The sequence below is a fragment of the Bombina bombina genome, chromosome 1 (genome assembly GCF_027579735.1).
Source record: "Bombina bombina isolate aBomBom1 chromosome 1, aBomBom1.pri, whole genome shotgun sequence".
NCBI classification, from domain to species: domain Eukaryota; kingdom Metazoa; phylum Chordata; class Amphibia; order Anura; family Bombinatoridae; genus Bombina; species Bombina bombina.
The window spans coordinates 439601638-439628202 of NC_069499.1; the positions used below are offsets into that span (position 1 = coordinate 439601638).

Below are 26565 nucleotides of genomic sequence, written 5' to 3' on the forward strand. Positions count from 1 at the left end.
ACTATGATTGGTCTATTTTTCTGTAATGAAAGATTAATAATCAATTTTCTTGTATGAAATATATTGTAAAAACATTTTCATGTATGAAACATATTGTAAGAAATTTATTCTATCAAAAGTTTATTCTATCAAAATGTATCATACTATTGAAAATATATGTATGGCTATTGTTCAAATTATGTATAATTGATTGTAAACAGGACTGCATAAATTTAATGTAAAAATTTAAAATGCATCAATTTTCAAAAAGTAAGTAAGGGCAAACAGATACTATCAGGCCCATTTATCAAAGGTCTTGCGGACCTGATCCGACACTGCGGATCAGGTCCGCAAGACCTCGCTAAATGCGGAGAGCAATACGCTCTCCGCATTTAACATTGCACCAGCAGCTCACAAGAGCTGCTGGTGCAACGCCGCCCCCTGCTGACTCGCGGCCAATCGGCCGCCAGCAGGGAGCTGTCAATCAACCCGATCGTATTCGATCGGGTTGATGTCTGGCGATTCCTGTCCGCCTGTTCAGAGCAGGCGGACAGGGTTATGGAGCAGCGGTCTTTTGACCGCTGCTTCATAAGTTGTGTTTCTGGCGAGTCTGAAGACTCGCCAGAAACACGGCCCTTCAAGCTCCATACGGAGCTTGATAAATGGGCCTGTAATACTTAGTTTGTATAACAAAGTAATGTTTTTAAGTGTTATAATTTTGTTGGTCAGTAGATGGCAGCAGAGCCACTGAATGAAGTGGTTGGCGCGAAACTGAGGGCTTTAAATTTGTTTCAAATGATACAATGTATTAGCATGAGTAAGAGTGGCAACACTCGAAACGTCGCATTTTATGTCTGTATCTTTAACAGAAAATAAAGAATAATTGATATAATAGTGCTGTGGACAAAATTGCTTGTCTCAATCAATAAATAGCAGCTGCACCATTCCTCATTGCTTGATTATTGAATAGATCTCTGACACTCCTTCAGGATCTCTCTGACTGTGATTCCTCTGATCAAGCTTAAGATGCCACTTCCATGCTGGAATTATCTCTGTGCAAGTACAAATTGTTCTCTAAAGGATTTGTGCAAACTCTCAAGGTATTAACATTACTTGTCTACTCCGGATTGTGTCTCTCTCTCTTTTGCCTGTGCTCACATCTTATCTGCTGTTCATCTCCTGTATGCACTCAATGTGTACCCCTACTTAATCCACTGGTAACTTTTTATAGAAGATATACTAAGGTATTACTTACTGACTGTTTGTAGTATATCCTGCAATTTCTATGTTGTCATACAAGCTTTGCAAACCTCTGTGCTGTGCAGCTGCTAAAACAAATAGTAATCATGTCTCCTAGCAAACTCTAACTAAATCCTACAATATTACTGTTTACAACTAGGGACATTAATTCTACTCTGTGAATACCTAACCTTACCTCTTTGGTGTATATATGTAACTATTTAGTTTTGTGCATAACATGTTAAGTTGTTTTTCCTTTATTTCACCTTTGATGTATATTAACTCAGCAGAGGTTTATATAAAAGGTATTTACAACTATATATTCCTTTCTCTAAATCTCCGCTTGCATAAACCACATTATATACATAAATATATGTTATTTAAACAAACAATCTCAGCAGTTGTGTTCCACAACCTTAATTAAAAGCTAGAGAGTGACAAATTGTCTGAGGAATTTGAGAACAAACATTGTGGAAAAGCATAGACAATCTCAAGGTTACAGGTCCATCTCCAGAGATCTTAATGTTCCTGTGTCCACTGTGCGCAACATTGTAAAGAAGTTTACAGCCCATGGCACTGTAGCTAATCTCCCTGGACGTGGACGAAAGAGAAAAATTGATCAAAGATTGCAATGAATTATTGTTCAAATGGTGGATAAAGAACCCTGATCAACTTCAAAACAAATTCAAGCTGAGCTTGAGGCACAGGGTACAAATGTGTCAGCTTGCACTACACTTAGCCATCTGAATGAAAAGGGACGCTATCGTAGGAGACCCCGCAGGACCCCACTGCTGACACAGAAACATAAAAAAGCCAGATTGGAGTTTGACTACACTTACCTAAGGAAGCCAAATTCCTTTTGGGAGAATGTGCTGTGGACAGACGAAACAAAATTACAGCTTTATGGTAAAGCCTATCATTCTATTTTCACAAAAAGAAATGAGGCTTTTAAAGAAAAGAATACAGTCCCTACAGTCAAAAATAGTGGAGGTTCACTGATGTTTTGGGGTTGCTTTGCTGCTTCAGGCACAGGATGTCTTGACTGTGTGTATTGCATTATGAAATCTGAAGACTACCAAAGAATTCTGTGGTGCAATGTAGGGCCCAGTATCAGAAAGTCGGGTCTCTGTCAGAGGTTATCAGTCTTACAGCAGGACATCGACCCGAAGCACACGTCAAAAAGCACCCAGAAATGGTTTAAGAAAAAAAAAAACTGGAGAGTACTGAACTGGCCAGCAATGAGTCTAGATCTCAATCCCATAGAACACCTGTGAAGAGATCTCAAAACAGCAGTTGTGAAAAGGAACCCTTCCAATCTGAGAGACCTGGAGCAGTTGGTGAAAGAAGAGTGGTTAAAAATTCCAGTCGAGAGGTGTCAGAAACTCATTTATGGTTACAGGAAGCAACTGATTTCAGGTTTTTTTTCCAAGAGGTGTGCTCCCAAATATTAAATTGAGGGTGCCAATAATTTTGTCCAGTTCATTTTTGGAGTTTTGGGTGGAATGTGTCAGGTTTGGCTTTTTTTTCTCCACTTTATTGTGTCATACCAAAACAAAACAAAAAAGAAATAAACATGAGAATGCCTAAACATTTGTAATTGCAACATATTTCTGGTCTGGTGCAAACACACACACATATACAGGTATATATATATATATATATATATATATATATATATATATATATATATATATATATATATATATATATATATATATATATATATACACACACACACACACATATATGTATATATATATATATATATATATATATATATATACACATATATGTATATGTATGTGTGTGTATTATATATATATATATCCCGATGTGCATTAAATTTAATTGTGCTCGTAATTTAACCTTAATAAGCAAGTATTTAAACCTTTTCATGTCCCTCTGCTGTAGTGTGTAAGTTCTGTCTTAGGAGACTGGTGCTGCTTCTTTTGCCCAAAATCACAGATGTGCTTGCAGAAGTTGTAAGGTTAATGGGAGATCAGTAATACTTTCACTACTTTAACAACCCTAATGTTACACTTTATACGTACATACATTTCCCTTAAAGGAACAGTACACAACTTGTAATTACAAGACATTTCTGCTGTCTTGCTTTAGAATAACATATCAGCCAATTCTCAAAGCAGATTAACAACTGCTGCTATAGTTTTTTAATAGCCAAAATACACCCACCATATGCCTGATTTGGAGGAGCCAATCCAGGCTTGCTTCTGCAGAAGAAAAGGTTACCCATAGTCATTATGTTAGTATAACGTACATTGTTTTGCAGTCTGCTAACATCAATTAGGATATGCAGCAAGGATATCATATGGAAGTGTGCAGCAAACATTTCCAGCTCTGAGAGTTAGATAATACACAACTTTCAGAGCAAATTACATGCAAAGGGGCACAAAATAAATAATGAAAGTATAATGCAAAGCTGTATTATATTTCACATAACTAAACATTTGATATAATAATCTTATTCAAGTGTAAAAATACTAGTGTTATTGAGCACTAACACCGTTCAAGTTAAGTCAATAGCGCTCCTATTCTTCTGCTGGTATTTCAAGTTAAAAGTAAAATGTTAGCGCAAGAGCAGAAGCCTCAGGCACACTTACATCTGGAGGTCGGGGCATGCTAACTCCCTTTAACCCTTTTCACATACCCTCTTCTTGCACTAACCCGAAGGTGCACTAGACCAACTGCCCTAAAGCCAAGTAAGGCGAGTTAAGAATACTTTAAATATCTTCAAATATTTTTGTTCTTTACTTATAAGAAAATTTTCTTTTTAGATGAAAATATATAAATATATTTATATTGATAGATATTTAAAAATAAAAATAACATTTTCTTCTAAGTTAAGAACAAAAGTACTTTAAGTGTTTCTACATATTCAATTTGTTTAAAATGGATAATTAATGTCCAGGTTTTGATTGGGAAGGGCTCAAAAGTGTATATATAATATTATTATTATTATTATTATCGGTTATTTGTAGAGCGCCAACAGATTCCGCAGCGCTATAAACAAAGGGGGAGTACAACAAAACAATTATATGGTAGAGGGCCCTGCCAAGAGTTGCACTGTTGTAGTCAGCTCTTAAGAAGGTGATCCACAAACAGCTGGACTATTAGGCTTACATGCTAAGAGGGTTCAGGGGATTGCAGTGGAGGAGAAGAACTGGTATTAGGAAAGGTTAGCGTAGGTTGTATGTGTCCCTGAACAGTAGAGTCTTTAGGGAGCACTTGAAGCTTTTAAAACTAGAAGAGAGTTTTATGGAGCGAGGCAGAGAGTTCCACAAGATGGGAGCCAGCCTGGAGAAGTCCTGTAAACGGGAGTGTGATGAGGTGACAAGAGAGGAGGAGAGTAGGAGGTCATGAGCAGAGCGAAGGGGACAGGAGGGAGAGTATCTGGAGACAAGGTCTGATATGTAGGGGGGAGCAGTGCAGTTGAGTGCTTTGTATGTCAGAGTGAGGGTTTTGTGTTTGATCCTAGAGGCAAGAGGAAGCCAGTGAAGGGATTGGCAGAGAGGCGCAGCAGATGAAGAGCGACGTGTAAGGAAGATGAGTCTGGCAGAGGCATTTATTATGGATTGTAAAGGAGCTAGGCGGCAGGTGGGGAGACCAGAGAGGACAGAGTTGCAGTAATCAAGGCGGGAAAGAATAAGAGAGTGGATTAAAATCTTAGTTGTGTCTTGTGTAAGGAAGTGTCTAATTTTAGAGATGTTTTTAAGGTGAAAGCGGCAGGCTTTAGCCAATGACTGAATGTGAGGAGTGAAGGAAAGATCTGAGTCGAATGTGACCCCGAGACATCGGGCGTGCGGGGTAGGGGTGATGATGGATTTGTCGACAGTTATAGAGATATTGGGGGTGGAGATTTTGGAAGAAGGGGGGAAAATGAGGAGCTCAGTTTTGGAGAGATTTAGCTTGAGGTAGTGAGAGGACATCCAGGAAGAGATGTGAGAAAGACAGTTAGTGACACGGGTTAGCAAGGAAGGAGATAGTTCTGGTGCAGAGAAGTAGATTTGGGTGTCATCGGCATACAAATGATATTGGAAACCGTGGGACTTAATTAGGGAACCTAGTGATGACGTATAGATAGAGAAGAGAAGGGGACCGAGGACAGAGCCCTGCGGTACTCCGACAGAAAGTGGTGACGGGGCAGAGGAGGCCCCAGAGAAGGCTACACTGAAGGTACGGTTTGACAGGTAGGAAGAGAGCCACGAAAGGGCTGTGTCACAGATGCCGAAGGATTAGAGGGTTTGGAGCAGAAGAGGGTGGTCGACCGTGTCAAAGGCTGCGGACAGATCAAGGAGGATAAGCAGAGAGAAGTGGCCTTTTGATTTGGCTGTAAGTAGGTCGTTGGTGACCTTAACAATAGCTGTCTCTGTGGAGTGATAGGGACGAAATCCAGATTGCAGCGGGTCAAGAAGGGAGTTTAACGTAAGGAAATGGGATAGGCGTGCATATACTAGTTTTTCGAGAAGCTTTGAAGCAAGAGGGAGGAGGGAAATCGGGCGGTAGTTGGATGGGGAGGTAGGATCAAGGGAAGGTTTTTTGAGGATAGGTGTGACCAGCGCATGTTTCAATGATGAGGGAAATGTACCAGTGCTGAGGGAGAGGTTGAAAATGTGTGTTAGTATAGGGGTAAGGGTAGCAGAGAGAGAGGGGAGCAGCTGTGAGGGGATAGGGTCAAGGGGACAGGTAGTGAGGTGAGAGCGCAGTATAAGTGCTGAAACGTCATCCTCAGTAACAGGGGAGAATGAACTAAGTTTCAGGTTATGAGGGTTGTGGTTGGGTGAGAATATTTGAGGGGGGGAGAGAATGGAATTGTGTTGAGAGCTGATTTCATTTCTGATGGAGTCAATTTTGTTAATGAAGTGACTGGCAAAGTCTTGGGCTGACAGAGAAGTTGTAATAGGAAGTGGGGGAGGGCGGAGGAGAGTATTGAAAGTGGAGAACAGACGTTTTGGGTTTGAAGAAAGATTAGAGATAAGGGTAGAGAAGTAGTGTTGCTTGTGGAAATTAAGGGCAGAGTAGTAGGAGTTCAAGATGAGTTTGTAATGAAGAAAATCAGCAGAACTCCGTGATTTTCTCCAATGCCGTTCAGCAGTACGGGAACATCTGCGTAGGTACCGTGTCAGAGGAGTATGCCAGGGCTGGGGATGAGTGTGTGATTTCCTAGCAGTGGTAAGAGGGGCGAGATTGTCAAGGACGGATATAAGGGTGGAATTATAGTGGCAGATAGATTGTTCAGGGCAGGAAAAGGAGGAGAAGGATGAGAGGAGTGGTTGAAGGGAATTAGCAAGTTGTTGCTGATCTAAAGACCTAATGCTTCTGTGAAGTTTGGTGTGAGGAGTAGAAGGTGGGAGAGTTGTAGGAAGGGATGAAATGTTGCAGGTAAGGAGATGGTGGTCAGACAGAGGAAAAGGGGAGTTTGAGAAGTTTGAGAGAGTGCATCGATAGCTAAAGATCAGGTCAAGGGAGTGACCGTCTTTGTGAGTGGGAGAATCAGTCCATTGTGACAGACTGAAGGAGGAAGTGAGTTGCAGAAGTTGTTTAGCAGATGAGGCAGTGGGATTGTTAAGGGGGATGTTGAAGTCGCCAAGAATGAGGGCAGGGGTGTCAGAGGAAAGGAAGTAGGGTAGCCAGGCAGCCAAGTGATCTAGAAATTGAGTTACGGAGCCAGGGGGTCGGTATATGACTGCAACACGTACAGAGAGAGGGGAGAATAAGCGAATCATGTGGTTTTCAAATGAGGGAAAAGTGAGGGAAGAGATAGGGTGTATTTGTTGAAAGGTGCAACGAGAGGAAAGTAAAATATCTACACCACCTCCTTGTCTATTACCAGACCTAGGAGTGTGGCTGAAGTGTAGACCCCCATGTGACAGAGCAGCAGTGGATGCTGTGTCTAGGGGAGAGAGCCAGGTTTCTGTTAGGGCCAGAAGGTTGAGGGAGCGGGAGATGAAGAGGTCATGTATAGAAGTGAGTTTGATGCAAACAGAGCGAGAGTTCCAGAGTGCACAGGTGAAAGGGGTAGTGGCTTTAGATGCAAGAGGAATGTGAGAAAGGTGTGCAGAGTTTTGTTTTCTGAGTCTATGGGATGGTACACATGGATGTGCATGGCTTGTCAGTGGTTGGGGACCGGGATTAGGGGAGATGTCACCAGCAGTAAGTAGAAGCAAGAGGGAGAGTGACATGAGATGAGATACAGATTTGCAGTAGTGAGACTGCTTTTGAGATGGGGTGGAGAGGGTAGAGAGAGTGTTTAGGAATAGGTAAAGTTCATGAGTAGAAAAGAAAGGTGAGTTTAGGAGAGATGGGCTAATGAACAGTGCAGGTGGAGAGGGAGAAGGAGTAATTGAATAGTGTAGTTTGTTATAGAGACAAAGGGTAGCAAAACGGAATATGAATATATTGAGCATTTTTACAGAATTGGGAACCAGTTAAAAACATAAGACACAGAATTACTGTAACAATTGCATAAGGGAATAAAAGGTATATGAAACATAATATAATAAAAGTACTGTGTATTCTATGGGGTTAAGGAAATGGAAGGATGTGCTGATCAGTGTGTGCACCTGTCATTTCAGGAGAGTTAAAGTTGTGTGGGAGACTATCTATAAATGAGGAAGTGAACTTGGGGTGGGTGGGGTGAGGGGTAGGGTGGGAGGGAAGCTGTTTCCCAGAAGGCTACCTGTGGAAAGTTATGTGGCAATTTCAGTTAAGTGAGAAGGTCTGTGATTTTTTCTGTGTTCTTAGACTGTGTAAAGGGAGAGAGATAAATTGGTTAATGATGGTCCAGAGAAAGTGTGTTAAAATGATGTGTATATATCTGCATATATGTGTATATACAGTATGTATATATGTGTGCTCATGTATGTGTATATATATATATATATATATATATATATATTGATATATGTACACACATAAATATATACATACACACACACATTCTCTGGTTATTCTTCTTTATCATGGATTTGTAATATCAATATGCAAGCTAATTCTAGTGTGGTCTGGCGATATTGTTAGAGCAACCTGCACTATCAATAGCGCTCCCATTGTAATCTAGGCCAAAGCCATCACATATGCTAATGGTAGTGCATGCAAGACAAGTTATAGGGAGATAAAACAAAATTTATGCTTACCTGATAAATGTCTTTCTTTCTTGACACGGTGAGTCCACGGATCATCTAATTACTATTGGGTATATCACTCCTGCCCAGCAGGAGGCAACAAAGGGCACCACAGCAAAGCTGTTAAATATCACCTCCCTTCCCTCCAACCCTAGTCATTCGACCAAAGCAAAAGGAGAGAAAGGAAGCAACAAGGTGCAGAGGTGTCTGAAGTTTATAACATACCAACAAAACTTGTCTTTAAGAAAACAAGGCGGGCCGTGGACTCATTGTGTCAAGAAATAAATACATTTATCAGGTAAGCACAAATGTTGTTTTCTTTCTAATGATACGGTGAGTCCACTGATCATCTAATTACTATTGAGAATCAATACTCAAGCTAGAGGACACAGATGATAAAGGAGGGACAAGACAGGGAACCTAAAGGGAAGACACCACTGCTTGAAGAACCTTTCTCCCAAAAGAAGCCTCAGCCGAGGCAAAAGTATAAAATTTTAGAAGAGGACCAAGTTGCAGCCTTGGAAATCTGTTCCACAGAAGCTTCATTTTTGAATGCCCAGGAAGAGGAAAAAGCCGTCGTAGAATGAGCCGTAACTCTCTCAGGAGGCTGCTGTCCAGCAGTTTCATAGGCCAAGCAAATGATACTCTTCAGCCACAAAGAAAGAGAAGTAGCCGTAGCTTTCTGCCCCTTACGTTTTCCAGAGAAAACCACAAACAAAGCAGAAGACTGAAAATCCTTAGTCGCCTGTATATAGAATTTCAATTCACGCACCACGTCTAGATTGTGCAGCAGACGTTCCTTCTTGGAGAAGGATTAGGACACAGAGAAGGAACAACAATCTCCTGATTAATGTTCCGATCTGAAACCACTTTAGGGAGAAACCCTAACTTAGTACTCAAAAAACAACCTTATCCGAATGAAAAATAAGGTAAGGGGACTCATACTGCAATGCCGAGAGTTCTGAAACTCTACGAGCAGAGGAAATTGCCACCAGAAACAAAACCTTCCAAGATAACAGTTTAATGAATGCAAAGAGGCCTATTTATGAAAGGTCTTGTGGACCTGATCCGACAGTGCGGATCAGGTCCGCAAGACCTCGCTGAATGCCGAGAGCAATACGCTCTCTGTATTCAGCATTGCTCACAAGAGCAGCTGGTGCAACGACGCCCCCCCTGCTGACTCTCCCCCGCCAGAAGGAAGGTGTCAATCAACCAATCGTATTCGATCGGGTTGAATTACGGAGCTTGATAAATGGGCCTCATATGCTCAAACGGAGCCTGTTAAAGAACCTTAAGAACAAGGTAGGAGTAACTGGTTTAAACACAGGCCTGATTCTGATCAAGGCCTGGCAGAACAATTGCACGTCTGGTACATCCGCCAGACGTTTGTGTAAAAAAATAGGCAGATATTTGACCCTTTGAGGAGCTTGCCGATAAACCCTTCTCCAAACCCTCTTGGACAAAAGACAAAATTCTAGCTTCAGAGTAACTAGATTTGGATGGAGGAAGGGCCCTTGAAGTAGAAGGTCTTCCTCAATGGAAGTCTCCAAGTTGGAAAAGATCACATCTCCCCTAGGTCTGCATACCAGATCCTGCGAGGCCATGCCGGTGCGATGAGGATCACCAACGCCCTCTGCTGTTTGATTCGAGCAATGACCCGAGGCAGGAGAGCGAACTGGGGAAATAGGTTTGCGAAGGGCCCGCCAGAGTATCTATCAGTGCCGCCTGAGGATCCCTGGACCTTGACCCGTACCTTGGAAGCTTGGCATTCTGCTGAGATGCCATGAGGTCTGAGGTGGAAACGGGCAAACAGAATGATGTTCATGGCAGATACCATCAGACCGATCACTTCCATACATTGAGCCACTGATGGCCGAGAAGAGGACTGAAGCGCCAGACAAGAATCGAAAATCTTTGATTTCCTGACTTCTATCAGAAATATTTTCATTGATAGGGAATCTATTATGGTTCCCAAGAACATTACCCTTGTAGTTGGAACTAAGGAACTCTTTTCCAAATTCACCTTCCATCCGTAAGATCTTAGGAAGGATAACAACATTTCAGAGTGGGATTTTGCTTGTTGAAAGGATGGCGTCTGAACCAAATTGTCGTCCAGATAAAGCGCCACTGCAATGCCCCGCAACTGGAGCACCGCCAAAAGGGATCCCAGAATCTTTAAAAAAATTCTGGGAGCAGTGGCAAGGCCGAATAGGAGAGCCACAAACTGGAAGTGTTTGTCTAGAAATGTGAACCTCAGAAACTTGTTATGGTCCCTGTGGATGGGAACATGCAGGTACACGTCCTTTAAATCTACTGTTGTCATAAATTTACCCTCTTGAACCAAGGGAAGAATGTAACGAATAGTTTCCATCTTGAAGGACGGTACTCTGAGGAATTTGTTTCGACTTCTGAGATCTAAAATTGGTCTGAAGGTTCCCTGATTTTTGGGAACCACGAACAGATTGGAGTAAAACCCCAGACCCTGTTCCTGCATTGGAACAGGAACTATCACTCCCAGGTCGGAAAGGTCCCTAACACAGTGTAAGAATGCCTCTTTTTTTATCTGGTCTACAGATAATCTTGAAAGAAGAAACCTGTCCCTTGGAGGAAAGGTCTTGAACTCTAGTTTGTATCCATGGGACAGGATGTCCACCGCCCCCGGGGTCTTGAACATCCCTAACCCACGCCTGAGCGAAGAAAGGAAGTCTGCACCCCACAAGATCCGGTCCCGTAATGGGGGCAGGTCCTTCATGCTGCTTTTGAGTCAGTAGCGGTCTTCTTGGACTGCTTTCCCTTGTTCCAAGACTGGTTGGGCCTTCAGGAAGGCTTGGACTGTTCCTGTTTGGAAGGAGAGGAAAACTTACCCTTGAAGTTTCGAAAGGAACGAAAATTACTCTGACGTCCCTTCTGCTTATTCCTCTTATCCTGAGAGAGGAAATGGCCCTTTTCTCCCGTAATGTCAGAAATAATCTCCAACAATCCCGGCCTAAACAAAGCCTTTCCCTTGTAAGGAATCGCCAAATGCTTAGACTTAGATGACACATCCGCAGACCAGGATTTTAACCATAAAGCTCTGCGGGCCAGTACGGCAAACCCGGAAATCTTTGCTCCCAGTTTGATAACCTATAGGGAAGCATCCGTAATAAAGGAATTGGCCAACTTAAGGGCCTTGATCCTATCCTGGATCTCTTCAAGGGGAGTGTCTGTCGCCACACTTGTGACGTTAGCAATACACACCACAGGTTGCCATTGTAAACCCTGGTGTACATACATCTTTTTGAGCAACCCCTCCAACTTCTAGTCCATAGGAACTATCTTCTAGGGGAATAGTGGTTCTCTTAGCTAGCGTGGAAATTGCCCCTTCCACCTTGGGGACCGGCTGCCAAGATTCCTTGATAGAGTCTGCTATAGGAAAACATCTTCTTAAATATAGGGGATGAAGAAAAAGGGATACCCGTTCTCTCTCATTCCCTAGCAATAATCTCTGTAGCTTGATCTGGCACAGGAAAAACCTCCACCATGGATGGTACATCAAAATAATTGTTTAGCTTACTAGACTTCTTAGGGTTGACTACGACAGTAGTGTTGGAGTTGTCCAAGGTAGCCAAAACCTCCTTAAGTAACAAACGGAGGTGTTACTCCTGAACAGCATCCGCATTAGACAATGTTGGCTCAGAAAAAAGTCTATCCCTGTAATGCAAAATTTAGAAAATACCACAGAAAAAAAATGTTACTGTTCCTTTAAATTTTAAAACGAAACTGCTTTATTTTTCTGCAAGAAAATAATAAAGTATCATAAAAAACACTCCGGACAACCTCTACACTTCAGCTTAGCTTTGCTGAGGTGCTTACCTGCCTGCCTGACAACGGAGTGAATATTCTGCTAGACAATCCGGAGTCAACTTTTATTTTGCTGTAAATTGTAGTCGAGTAACTGCAACACTGCTAATAAACTGTGACAAAGCTATCTCCGCTCCGGAATACAGGAAGTTTAGGAGGAAAAGGCGCGCAACAAGAATTGCCGCCTCAGCTAACCCCGCCCATCGTGGGCATTACAAAATCAACCTCCCGGTCGGCTAAATATATTCTAAAGCCGCCGGGAGTATAATAAAAAGTAAAACACCACCTCTGAGCGTAGTCCCCTGGTCCACAGTGCCTGCCAATACTGCCCAAAATAAAATGATCCCCTAAGCCATAGGAGGATGACTTTTGTCCCATACTGACTTTAAAGTACCATCTTTTTTCTGTATAGGCTCCCAGAAACATAAAGCTAGCACTTACCTTTAGAAATCTGCCAGGCAGCAAGGGAGCTCACTAGGTTTGAGAGGCATCTTACTCAGGCTTTCAAAGTTAGGGCAGCATTAAATATATGGGAGGCGCAGTGAGGATTGTACCCCACAAGTTCCCATTGCTTAAAAGCCACCACTGCTCTACTGAAGAGACTGATATGGACTATTGTTACAGAAGCATTAGTTATTTTGTTGTGAAGAGCTTATTTCCCAGCAGCAATGCCTGAACCAGCAAGCCAGCGCCTAAGAAGGGCTCCAAGAAAACCGTAACAAGTATCATTTCATAAAGAGTTAACTCTTTTTTTTTCAGCTTTTAGAAACTATTGTCTAATTACACGTTTGCTGGCCTCAGCTCTAAGTTTAGTGATAACAAATCCCATTGTCTAATCACCTCTGGAGCCAGACTGCTAATTGATAAGATGAACTTGTAAACTTGTTATCTTAAGTACTGTAATCCTATTGTGGCCTGTCAAAGGACAGTGCTCTCTATCTAAATGTGTGATGGGGGATTTTGTGCTTCCCCCCTCCCCCCCTGGGAGTGCCCTGTGTGCATGTAACCTTAATAAAAAGCAGGCTGGGCATCCCAGTCCTGAGTTCTTGTTTGACCCTCAATCGCAGCGTTGACTCGTTTTTGTGGGCAGAAGGGTATCCTAGCTGTACTGCAGCTAAGGGAGATTATTCTATATTTGCGAGACTCATATAGAATACTATGGAAAGCAGCTTCTCCCCTCTTTAGCAATAGGGATCCAGGCTACTAAGCGGTCCATCTCTCAGCGAGACTAAGGGTAACCGTAACATTTGGCAGCAGCGGCGGGATTTTCCTGGATTTCCTAGGAGAGGTACAGAACGGATGGAGAGCGCTTACGAAAAATTGAAGCGTACAACCCTAAAGGATTTACTTGAAAGCAGAGGGGGGTACGCCAGCAACCGGCCGAGGAGAGAGCTGATCGCAGAATTGACCGAACTGGATCAGAGCTTCACAATGGCGGAAACACCGACCACGATTAGTGACGAAAAAACCAGGATTGTTCGGGAAAGGCTCTCATTATACGGGCCGAACCCCTCCATGGAATTGGTACAGCAGTTGATGGCGGAGGCGGACGAGGATATACGAGAGACTCGAGCCCACGAACTCAACCTAGCGAACGCACACCGCAATGCTGAAGCCCCGCAGGTAATCATCCCTGTCGAAAATGCTGGGAGGCCCAAGATACCCTATGCGGCATTTCGACCCTTCCTAGAGAGCGAGACAGGGATTGATGAATATTTGGCGGACTTCGAAAGGCAATGTGCCCTGCACCAGATTCCCAACAGAGAGTGGCCCACGATATTGTCTGGGAAACTATCCGGGCGAGCCCTGGAAGCCTTTCGTACTCTGGGTGCTGAGGAAGTGACACAGTATGAGCTAGTTAAGGAGACACTGTTGCGACGGTACGCTGTAACTCCGGACACGTATCGCCGACAGTTTCGGGGCACTGAAAAGAAGCCTAACGATACCCATATGGAATGGGCGCACCGAATGCGGAGAGCGGCAAATCACTGGCTGAGCGGAAGTAAAGCGGTGACTGGGGAGGAAATTTTACAATTGTTTCTCTTAGAACATTTTTATAATGGCATGGAACAGCAAGGGAAGGAATGGCTGCGAGACAGGCGGCCTTCTACCTTAGAAGAAGCAGCCAAATTGGCCGATGAACATTATGACTCCCGTCTTCACGAACCCATGAACTACCGAGCTCCAGCACGGGTCGAACCCAGAGAGGTTTACCGTGCACCCCCTCGTGCTGAATTCCGAGCCCCGGTGCCCACAGGGCCCGTCCGACACTCAGGACCACCCAATGACAGCTCTGAGCGTCCCAGACCGACTTGCCACCGATGCAAGCAACCAGGGCATTTCATGGCTAGCTGCCCCCTTAATACGCACCAGACACCCAGGAATTACAATTACCCCTCTGGGTCCTATCGTCCTGCCCGGGCCCTCTGTGTTAACCAAGAGGCCCCTATGGAGGGATATGTGGGGCCACTTCACGAGGCAGACCCTGTATATGCTGCCTCAGATAACCACCAGCACCATCGGCAGAGGGTATGGCTCGAGGGGCGATCTACCGAGGGATTGCGAGACACAGGGGCTACTATCACGCTGGTACAGAGTCATTTGGTGCCAGAGCACAAGCGATCCGGACAGACTGTGGCCGTTAGAGTGGCGGGGGGGGGATGTGTACAAAATTCCAACAGCTAAAGTGCATCTTGATTGGGGAGCGGGAAAGGGGGCTGTGAACGTGGGCCTAATGGATAATTTACCTGCCGAAGTACTACTGGGCAACGATTTGGGCCCCATGACTTCTGCCTATGCTCCAGTATGCAACAACGAGGCGGACCCAGTGACTACACGGGCCCAAGCCCGGACGGAGCGAGAGCTCTCACCAGTGCGGGAGACACAGGTAAGACCTACCCCGACCTTGCCTGACAGGTTAGGCCCCATACCCTGGGACACCCCAGATGCTTTCGAGGCAGAGTCTAAGACTGACCCGACCTTACAAAAGTACCGGGAACGAGCAGAGACCGGAGGGGGCGGGGCAGATAACGAAACATTCTTATGGGAAAAAGGGAAACTATACCGCTGGACAGAGAAAAGGGGACAGCGTAGGCGACAGCTGGTAGTGCCCCACAAATACCGTCAAGAAATCCTCAAAATAGGCCACGACATCCCCTTAGCAGGCCACCTAGCCGTTACCCGTACCCTACACCGCATTACTCACACGTTCTTTTGGCCAGGGGTGCACGCTGACGTTAGAACTTACTGTAACACCTGCGATGTGTGTCAACGAGTAGGAAGGCGAGGCGATCACCCTAAAGCCCAGCTAGTAAATATGCCCATTGTAGAGGAACCCTTCAGCTGGGTTGCTATTGACCTAGTGGGACCACTGGCTACCCCTAGTCCCTCCGGTAAGCGATACATTCTTACCGTAGTGGACTACGCTACCAGGTACCCAGAGGCTGTCGCCCTATCCAACATACAAGCGGATACGGTAGCGAATGCACTAGTACAGGTGTTCTCCCGGGTAGGATTTCCAAAAGAAATCCTATCCGACCGAGGCACCCAATTTACGGCTGAATTGACCCAACAACTCTGGCAGGTTTGCAAAATTAAGTCCCTCCTGAGCTCCCCATACCACCCCCAGACGAACGGGCTGTGTGAGAGGTTCAATGGGACCCTCAAGCAAATGCTCAAGACGTTCACTCAGGAATACCGAGACTGGGAACGCTTCCTGCCGCACCTCCTATTTGCTTATCGGGAGGTGCCCCAGGAAACGACAGGGTTCTCTCCCTTCGAGTTGCTCTACGGAAGAAAGGTACGGGGACCCCTAAACCTGATCCGGGAGCACTGGGAGGGAGAGATGGAGGCTGACGGTGTCCCCATTGTGCCATACGTGCTGGAACTCAGGGACCGAATGGAGCAATTAGCCAAATCCGTGCGGGCTAATCTCCAGTTGGCCCAGAGAAGACAGAAAGTATGGTACGATCGGGGGGCCCGAAAGAGAATCTTCACCATAGGACAAAAGGTGTTAGTACTTAAGCTGGTGAAGACAGACAAATTGCAGGCGTCCTGGCAGGGTCCCTACCAGATCGTAGAGAAAAGGGGAGACACCACTTATGTGATAGCTAGCTGCCACAACAACAATCTTAGAAAGACATTCCATGTAAACATGCTCAAGGAATATTTTGAGCGACCAGAGAATGTGATGGCCGTATGTTGTTCCCCTCAGGAAGACCCCGACAGTTTACCCATTCCAGACCTATTAGAAAAGAGCCTCCCCACAGGTATAGTGGCGCAGGTTCAGATAGGGGACCGACTTAGCCCCACTGAAAGGGAGCAGCTCAACCAACTCCTCCAGTCCAAACACCTCACCTTCTCCCCGAAGCCAGGGTACACTACTTTAACCACCCACCAGGTAGATACTCCGGGACAAGCTCCCTTGCGCCAGGCTCCGTACCGAATCCCCGAAGCAGTTAGGACAGGAATGAAGAAGGAGATCGATGAGATGCTCCAGCTCAGGGTAATTGAGCCCTCCGATAGTCCCTGGGCCTCCCCAGTTGTCTTGGTGCCCAAGAAAGATGGGACCACCCGGTTCTGCGTAGACTATCGGAGGCTCAATGAAAATACCGTGACGGACGCTTACCCTATGCCCAGGGTAGACGAGCTACTCGATCGTATAGCCAGGGGAAATTACCTGACCACTATTGACCTCTGCAAAGGTTACTGGCAGATTCCCCTGGCCCCGGAGGCTATCCCCAAGTCGGCATTCGTCACCCCATTCGGCGTATATCAGTTTAGGGTAATGCCGTTTGGGATGAAGAATGCCCCAGCTACATTCCAGCGCTTGGTGGATAGGCTCCTGGATGGCTTCCAGAGTTTTGCTTGCGCCTACCTGGACGACATAGCGATCCACAGTGAGTCCTGGGAGGACCACTTAGCTCATGTGGGAATGGTTCTGGATCAGATCCGGGCTGCTGGCCTGACTCTGAAGCCAGTAAAATGCCACTTTGGGATGGCCGAGGTACAGTACCTGGGTCACCGGGTGGGGTGTGGAAAGCAGCGACCAGAGCCGGCCAAAATAGAAGCTGTCGCCAATTGGCCCACCCCCATCACTAAGACTCAGGTCCTAGCCTTCCTGGGCACGGCAGGGTACTATAGACGGTTCGTACCAGACTACAGCACACTTGCCAAACCCCTGACTGACTTGACCAAGAAGAACTTACCTCGACAGGTCCTGTGGTCTCCCCACTGTGAAACGGCTTTCCAGGCTCTCAAAAATGCTCTAATTAACGCTCCTGTCTTGGCGGCCCCAGCCCTTAACAAACGTTTTATCGTCCATACAGATGCTTCCATGTTCGGGCTGGGAGCCGTCCTCAGCCAAGTAGGCGAAGATGGAGGGGAGCATCCAGTTGCCTACATCAGCCGGAAGCTCCTGCCCCGCGAAGTCAGCTATGCAGCGGTCGAAAAGGAGTTTTTGGCTTTGGTGTGGGCATTAAAGAAATTGACTCCCTATTTATATGGTCAGGAGTTCACTCTGGTCACCGACCATAACCCGTTGGTGTGCCTGAACCGGGTCTCTGGAGATAACGGCAGGCTATTACGTTGGAGCTTATCGTTGCAACCCTTCAATTTCACCATTACTTACAGACCTGGGAAACAGAATGGCAACGCCGACGGGTTGTCCAGACAAACCGACCTCAGCCCCGCATAACCAGCGGTCTGGACAGCCTTAGTCTGCCCTGAAAAGGGGTCAGACTGTGTCTGCCAGAGTGTTCCACAGAAAGGGAGCACTGTTACAGAAGCATTAGTTATTTTGTTGTGAAGAGCTTATTTCCCAGCAGCAATGCCTGAACCAGCAAGCCAGCGCCTAAGAAGGGCTCCAAGAAAACCGTAACAAGTATCATTTCATAAAGAGTTAACTCTTTTTTTTTCAGCTTTTAGAAACTATTGTCTAATTACACGTTTGCTGGCCTCAGCTCTAAGTTTAGTGATAACAAATCCCATTGTCTAATCACCTCTGGAGCCAGACTGCTAACTGATAAGATGAACTTGTAAACTTGTTATCTTAAGTACTGTAATCCTATTGTGGCCTGTCAAAGGACAGTGCTCTCTATCTAAATGTGTGATGGGGGATTTTGTGCTTCCCCCCCTCTCCCCCTGGGAGTGCCCTGTGTGCATGTAACCTTAATAAAAAGCAGGCTGGGCCTCCCAGTCCTGAGTTCTTGTTTGACCCTCAATCGCAGCGTTGACTCGTTTTTGTGGGCAGAAGGGTATCCTAGCTGTACTGCAGCTAAGGGAGATTATTCTATATTTGCGAGACTCATATAGAATACTATGGAAAGCAGCTTCTCCCCTCTTTAGCAATAGGGATCCAGGCTACTAAGCGGTCCATCTCTCAGCGAGACTAAGGGTAACCGTAACAACTATGGCTACACCCTAGGACAAAACAGGACAATATTGCACTGCTAAAAAATAATAAAATCTTGTTTGAAGAATCTTCTTTCAAACACCTAAACTTTACCACTTCCTTGATTTAACATAGGCAAAGAGAATGACTGGGGTTGGAGGGAAGGGAGGTGATATTAAAGAGCTTTGCTGTGGTGCTCTTTGCTGCCTCCTGCTGGGCAGAAGTGATATTCCAAATAGTAATTATATGATCCATGGACTCACCGTGTCATTAGAAAGAAAACAATTTTTTTATCTTTCGTAATTCAGACAGAGCATCACATTTAATAAAAGTTCCCAATATTCTTCCATTATCAAATTTGCTAAGTTCTTATAATATTTTTTGTTGAGATACCTAGGTAGGTAGTGTGCACATGTCTGGAGCAATATATGGCAGGAAGATGTACTGCCATCTAGTGTTCCTGCATAAACATATAAATAACATTCTTCCCAAACTGCTACAGACACGAGCACATTCCAAATTTAGCTTTATGCTTTTCAACAAATGATATCAAGAGAACTAAAACAACTGATAGTAGAAGTAAATTGGGAAGTTGTTAAAAATTACATTCTCTTTCTGAATCATTACATTTTTTGTCTCCATTTAATTATGTATTTACCTATGCTGTCTTAATAAACAATTCTAATCATATTTTGAGGACATTGAAATCTAAGTGAAATATGGTATCATTTGACCTTTGGTATGCATCTATTTTCTTTTTATTCAACAGTTTCTAAATAACCGTAAATTATTGGTTGCTACGGTATAAATATGTATAGTAACACATAGTGACGTTTTAATGCTATTGTAGTAATAAGTCCAGACGCAATTTATACTTCCATTTTGTTCCCAATATGGAGCATCAAGCAGCCAAGTCTATTAACTTTTGTTTATGATACACTATTTCTGAATAAAAAAAAGCACCCATACTATTGAAGGACAAAGACAAGATTAATAGATATGACTCGTGTGTCATTTGGGCACTTAAATGCTAAGCCAAATATACAATGTAAAATGAGTGTCACAATTTTATAGATGTATAAAAATGTTTAATATCAAAACAAGTCTCAAGACTGTTCATTGAGCTTTAACAACCTTGGAAGGTAAGTCGATGTTTGTATTTATACCAACAACAGGCATTTATATTATAATATTTTATAGTGCCATCTCCTGTGACTTTCAAATACGTCTATATATCTAGTCAATGACAAACTATTGATTATTTTGTGTATTTCTATAATAAAAAGAGAGAATAAATGGCTCTTGGTTTAAAAAGGGTAATTTAATCATCTTATTAAACACACACACACACACATATATATATATATATATATATATATATATATATATATATATATATATATATATATATATATATATATATATATATATATATATATATATATATATATATATATATATATATATATATAAACAAAAAAATGATTAATTTCAATCTATTATCTAAATCTATATTTTTTTATGGTAAACTTACCTCTGCCTGGAGTAAACTCAAATCGTATGTCATTAAGTTCCTTCCTGGAATTCCTGAAAAACAGTTAAGCAGACAGACATTAAAATCTAATGAGGCAGAGTTTATTAAAACATAGAACACTAAGCAGTTTAAGACATTTGCCATTACAAATGTAAGCATTTTGCAATTTTATGGCATGCCTTTCACCACCTCTAATTTCTGCAATAGGATATAACTATGTGAAGGTTCAGAGATATTTACAGCCAAAGGTTTATGAAACAACCAAACCTAATTTTTCTAGAAGCTGTGTTATTATCTTCTTAATTAAAAAATGCAGACGAGTGCATGGCTAGTAATATTTTTATTTTCCTATGAAAAAGAATCAAGGTGTAACCAGTATAACTGTTTTTTCTCAGAATTAAAGGGACAGTCTAGTCCAAAATAAACTTTCATGATTCAGATAGAGAATGTCATTTTAAACAATTTTCCAATTTACTTTTATCACCAATTTTGCTTTGTTCTCTTGGTATTCTTAGTTGAAAGCTAAACCTAGGAGGTTCATATGCTAATTTCTAAGCCCTTGAAGGCCCCCTCTTCTCTCAGTTTTTCACCACTAGAGGGTGTTAGTTCATGTGTGTCATATAGATAACACTGTGATCATGCACATGTAGTTCAGGTGAGGCAGCTCTGATTGGCTAAAATGAATGTCTGTTAAAAGAACTGAAATAAAGGGGCAGTTTGCAGAGGCTTAAATACAAGGTAAGCACAGAGGTAAAAAGTGTATTTATATACCAGTGTTGGTTGTGCAAAACTAGGAAATGGGTAATAAAGGGATTATCTATCTTTTTAAACAATAACATTTCTGGTGTAGACTGTCCCTTTAATTATAGTTCAATTCTATTTAAGCTTTTTTTTTACTACAAATAAATGTTTGGAGATCTCAAATCTGTATAAAAAAAACATAAAAAATAGCACAAAATAAAAAAATACAGTATAATGTAGTATACAACTCAAATATATACAGTATGCTTATAAACCATCCAATCAAATTGGATCGTGTGCAAAAAACACTATTGCAACATGTTCAAAATATATAATTTTTGTACAAAAAGCAATCAATAATACATCATGTGCAAATTAGTGTACATTCATGTGCAGAGGCGTAACTAGAAACCACAGGGCCTAGGTTCAAGAATCTACCCCACCCAAAAAAAAGTGAATTTGATACAGAGGCAGCAGATCAGTTATGGAACAGTGGTCTTTAGACTGCTGCTTCATAACTGCTGTTTCCAATGAGCCTCAAAGGCTCGCGCGGAAGCAGGGGCATCAAGCTCCATTCAGAGCTTGATAATTCGGCCCCTTAGTATAAGTTTTTTATCTTTTGCCTTAAGAATGCCATCTAAAGTCAATTTGCCACCTTTTAGCTAGATTTGCAATGTACTGCAAAATTAATTTAAAATAATACAAAGTAAGATAAGCATTGCCTAACAAGGCATCTCAGGGATAGTTCAGACATACAGCTCATTTATCTCATCTTTTTAAAACCCTGCATGCATTTCTTATGTAGACTATAATCCTTAATGAACTACATTATTATCAGGGCTTTAACATAAAACAGTCATGTTTCAATACAATAGAACACAAATCTGTCCTTCAGAAGTTTTACTGCAATGGTCTAACGATGGTGTACAGAAAATGGGTTGTGGGTTTCCAAATACCCAGGCAAATTTGGAGTGAAATCAAAATGAACCATCAGGTTACCAAGTTACAGGCTAAGTTACTACCAAATATGCAATACGTTGCTATATACATGCTCTCTTCATGTGTGATTAGTGGTAATTATATGCGCATGCTGTCTTTTTTACAATACGGCCATGAGGAATTGAAGTGTGTTTAGTTGAAGTCTCCACTTCGTGAAGTGTAACCTCCGTATATGGAAATTTAAACTTCAAAATCAGCCAGTCAATGTGGGATGATAAACTGTTTAACTATGCTCTTTTTGAGGAACTACAGAAGAGATCTTTGTATCTGAAGCTATATTTTTACTCTCTATAAACTGACATAAGCTATCAAAAGGTACAGTCTGAGTTGAAGGGCCCCACGAATCAAACACAGTACGACAAGGTTCTGGGAACCTTGTTTGCGTGGCATTGCCGTGAGCGGGCTTTTCCTGCTACTTGCGCTTACCATTTCACTCTGCTTGTGCAGCTGCACATCTGCAGTCTACTGTAATCTTCTACTTAACTAGCGTTTAAGGCCTGCTAGCAGGTCAGCAGCTTTATAAATGGAACACAAATTATGGAACAAACAGGTAGGTTCTGTGAACAATAAGCACTAGCTAAGTTTAATGCTGTATTGTAGTCCAAGATTTTACTTCAAACCTGCAACATGCATTGGGCAAGTTGTACAGGAGGTTATCAAGAGGCCTTATGAAAGCACTATCATGTCTCAAAGTCATTAATCATTGCTTCACTTATATGTTCTTCAGATTTGTTAATGGCCATTCCTGCTATTTATCCTCTCTAGTTCTGTTGAGTGAAAAAATACATTAAATCTCACACATGAAACAACAACCTATTTATAAGTGGCTAAAACAACTATAACCATAACAAAATAGGAAATACACTTAAAAGGCTGATTTGCTATAGAAAAAAACATTTTACTGGATAGAATGAGAGCTGTTTTAGAAACCTTGCAAGCACAAATGGTGCCGATGACTGTGGCTATTCTGGGGACTTGGCTATGATTGTTCAAACATAGCAAAGTTGTCTACAATTATTTTATGCATTTTTGTACCTGTTGTGCATAAGATAGAGTAGGCTTTTTTTTATTAATGGTGTTTTCTTTTTTTCATCATTGTAATTAGTTTGTTGTATAAGGTTTTGAAGATGTATTTATGATGCTGGTGTCCTTCATAGTGTTGCTTGTTGTATGTGTTCATATGTTACTATGTATGAGATAGATGCTACTTCATTAATTAAAATAGTCACTCACAATTTGCATATCTGACAAAGCAGTGGGTACACTCAAACACAAACAGAAACTGTGATAAAAATACCCCTGGCTGTGGCAAAGAATCTGTAAAAGAGATGGGGTTAAAACAAGGACTATGGAGTCTATTTATCAAAGTGTCTATCTCAGTGCATTCGCCGGTGTCAATAAACTCGACAGACATCACTACATATGATGCTCCTATTTATGAAAAAGTATTTTGAAAACAGGCCCGTCAAGTACGACGCGATGAGCATCAAACTTTTGTTAAATAAGAGTATTAAATGTTGCGAATATTCTTATTTATCTCATTTTAACCAATGGGAGATGGTCAGTCTCCCTGATTATGTTAAGAAAAATTTTAACAATGTATCTACACATATAATAACAAAACATGTTTAATATATTTTTTGAACGTTGTTATTAAAAAAATAATAATTTGGATTATAACATAATCAGGGAGACTGACCATCTGACATTGGTTAAAGGACCCCACCCAAGCTCAGGTGTGAAACCTGTAGTGCATTGCTGCTCATTCAACAAATTATAAAAATAGAATGAGGAATATTTGAGACTATATATATATATATATATATATATATATATATATATATATATATATATATATATATATATATATATATATATCCCTTCTAACTAAATCATGAAAGAACATGTTTGCGTTTCATATACCTTTAAAATACTTTTTTCCTATCATGACCTTGTAAGTAAGCATATTCTGAGAGCCCTATGATAACATGGAATATAATTTATAATCTATTGAGTATTGATTTTAAAAATTAGAATAAAAAAGAGTCATGTGTGAAATAAAGAACATTTATTTTAATACATATTTTTTTTAAAAAAGAAATAATATTAAGACACCCAAAATCAACATTTTTTGGATGAATGGAAACATTCATGATAAAATAAATGAAAATATGTACAATATATTTACATGATCATTGGTCAAATAGAGCATGGATATAATATGTATTCCTTTAGCATCAATACGCTCTATGGGTGCAACATTGTCATCATTCTCTACTTCCAAAACAGATATGTCATCATCTGGCATGCTTAAAGTGGATGTAAAGTCACTGATAGTAGACAATCCGAACTGCTGTATCTGTCAAAATTAGCATAAGTTTAAGTCATCGTTTTTTTTTTAAAAGTCTATATTTTATTGATGTATATACTTAGTTTGTCCAAATCGTCTTGCTCTCTCCCTCCGCCCGGCATTTTGGTCCGCGTTTATTACATTGATTGACACATCAATAAACTAATGATCGGTCTTACCCCGTGGCGTCCAGCCCCCTTTTCAAAACGTCACTATAACATTATGCGCATGCGTCCTTTGTATGCGCATGCGTAAACAAACTGTGGTATTTTGGAGCGCTGCGCGCACACGTTGTTAGCATGCGCATAAAAAGCTGAGAAGATTAGCACTCTGTACGCATGCGCTATCAAATTTCCAGTCAGGATTGCGAGTACACCAATGTTTAACAACGCATGCGCAATTTTGGATGTAGAAAGTAAACGCATGCGCAAAATCGAAAGTTGATTTGAAACGCATGCGCACAAAACGGGAGATCGTGAACGCGCTTTGGTAATACGTCATAGAGCGGGTGGGACCGCTCTAGACGTTATGTGAAGGAAAGACAGGAAGTAATGGATGGGAGGAGCTCCAACTGAAAGCGGAGCTAAGTTGAAAAATAAAATATAATGTTATATTGGGCATATTTTAATATAATAACAATGCGGTATAAATAAGATAGTTAATAAGAAGCAATATTTATTGGGAATAAGTGTAAAATTTACATCCACTTTAAGGCTATGTTGTGGAGCATGCAACATATAAGAAATATAAGGGATACTTTCTTGGGTGGGTATTGAAGTACTCCCCCGGAGTTGTTTAAACAACGAAATCTGCTTAAAACACCAAATGTGCGCTCTATCACACATCTTGTAGTGTGAGCCTCATTATAGGGCACTTGCCCAGGAGTTGTGGGGTTCAGCACAAGAGTGAAAAACCATGGGAGGCATGAATAGCCTGAATCTCCTGCTTTCAAGAAATAGACCATATATTATAGTAATCTGAAAAAAATAATATTATAATATACATATATGAAAAATTGTAATATACATTTACCTAGAATAATTCCCTCAGGCATTTGTCGATCCTGAAACATGTCGTAAATGGTCGAATTCCTCAGGATAAAGGAATCAAGGGTTGCACCTGGGAATCCTGATTATGCTTCCGGTCACGATAGGGCTCTTCTCTTCCTTTTGGAGGCAGCACTAACACATGGGTACAGTCAATTGCACCCAAGATGTTTGTCATCCTGGCAATCATGTAGAACTGGACCTTCACACAATGCCAATCCTCTGTTGTTTTGGGAAAATGCACATAATGCACTAGCCGTTGGTGCAAGGCATTTAGAACGACTGATAGATGCCTTGAAAAAGTAGCCTGGCTCATCCCCACAGCTAAACTGGTTACTGCTTGAAATGACAGCCAGCAGTTTTAACATTCCAGGGATTGCCTTTGTCCTATATGTTATAGGTTCAAGGGAGTCTTTGATCTCAAGATAGAGCCTCTCAATTGAAACTCTATTCAAATGGAACCTAAGGACAATCTCCCTTTCACTCAGGGCATGCAGGCCTATTCTGGGTAAAAATAGCCTGGGTCTCCTGTGTCGTTCATGACGCTGAACTAGCTCCAACAATCTCCTTCTCCTGCGTCTTTGTTGGAAGCACAAAAAAAATATATTGAGCATCTCCATCTTAGTAATAACAATTAATACACCAACTTTCTGTGTTGTTAAACACTCCCTTTTATAATGACCGGTTCACCAGCTCGAAATGCAGGTGGAAGCAACTTATTGATTGATGCAATTTGAGAAATTATTTGGGTGTTAGAAGTGACAACTAAAGTATATATATATATATATATATATATATATATATATATATATATATATATATATATATATATATATAGGGAGAGAGCTATAGATATATATAGATAGCTATAAAGATATATAGCTAAATAGATAGATGTCTGGATATGCCCTACAAAGACTTATAACTGTACCTTGAGAACAAAAGTTAATATTTTATTACAAACAATAAAAGTGACATTAATATTTTAAATTATAATTCATTATTCTGATAGTTCATTCATATCATCCTTCACAGATGAAAAAGTTGCGCTAATTAAAATTATTCAGTATGTTCATTATCTTTCTGCGATGAAAAAAACCCAGCAATTATTTTCAAAACCATTGAGTCCTATGGCATACGTTACCTCAAAGGTTTCAGTTTGAACGATATATACGCTGCGTCAGAGAAGACGCGTGCCTAAAAGTTAAATATTTGCTAAATTTTGTAGAGGTTCAAATAGAATCGAAAGTGAAGGCGGATCATCAGATTACGCTACAATTTCGGAAAATAAAAAGGCGGATCAT

General features: G+C 41.8%; 1 protein-coding gene across 1 annotated transcript in view; it reads right to left on the minus strand.

Moving 5' to 3' along the window:
* STK39 (serine/threonine kinase 39) overlaps window positions 1-26565 on the minus strand; it is a 1002247-nt gene that overhangs the window by 250727 nt on the left and 724955 nt on the right. The window contains exon 15 of the mRNA XM_053698395.1: window positions 20126-20178. Within this exon, the coding sequence (XP_053554370.1) occupies window positions 20126-20178 (53 nt within the window). The remainder of the gene's footprint in view (window positions 1-20125; window positions 20179-26565) is intronic.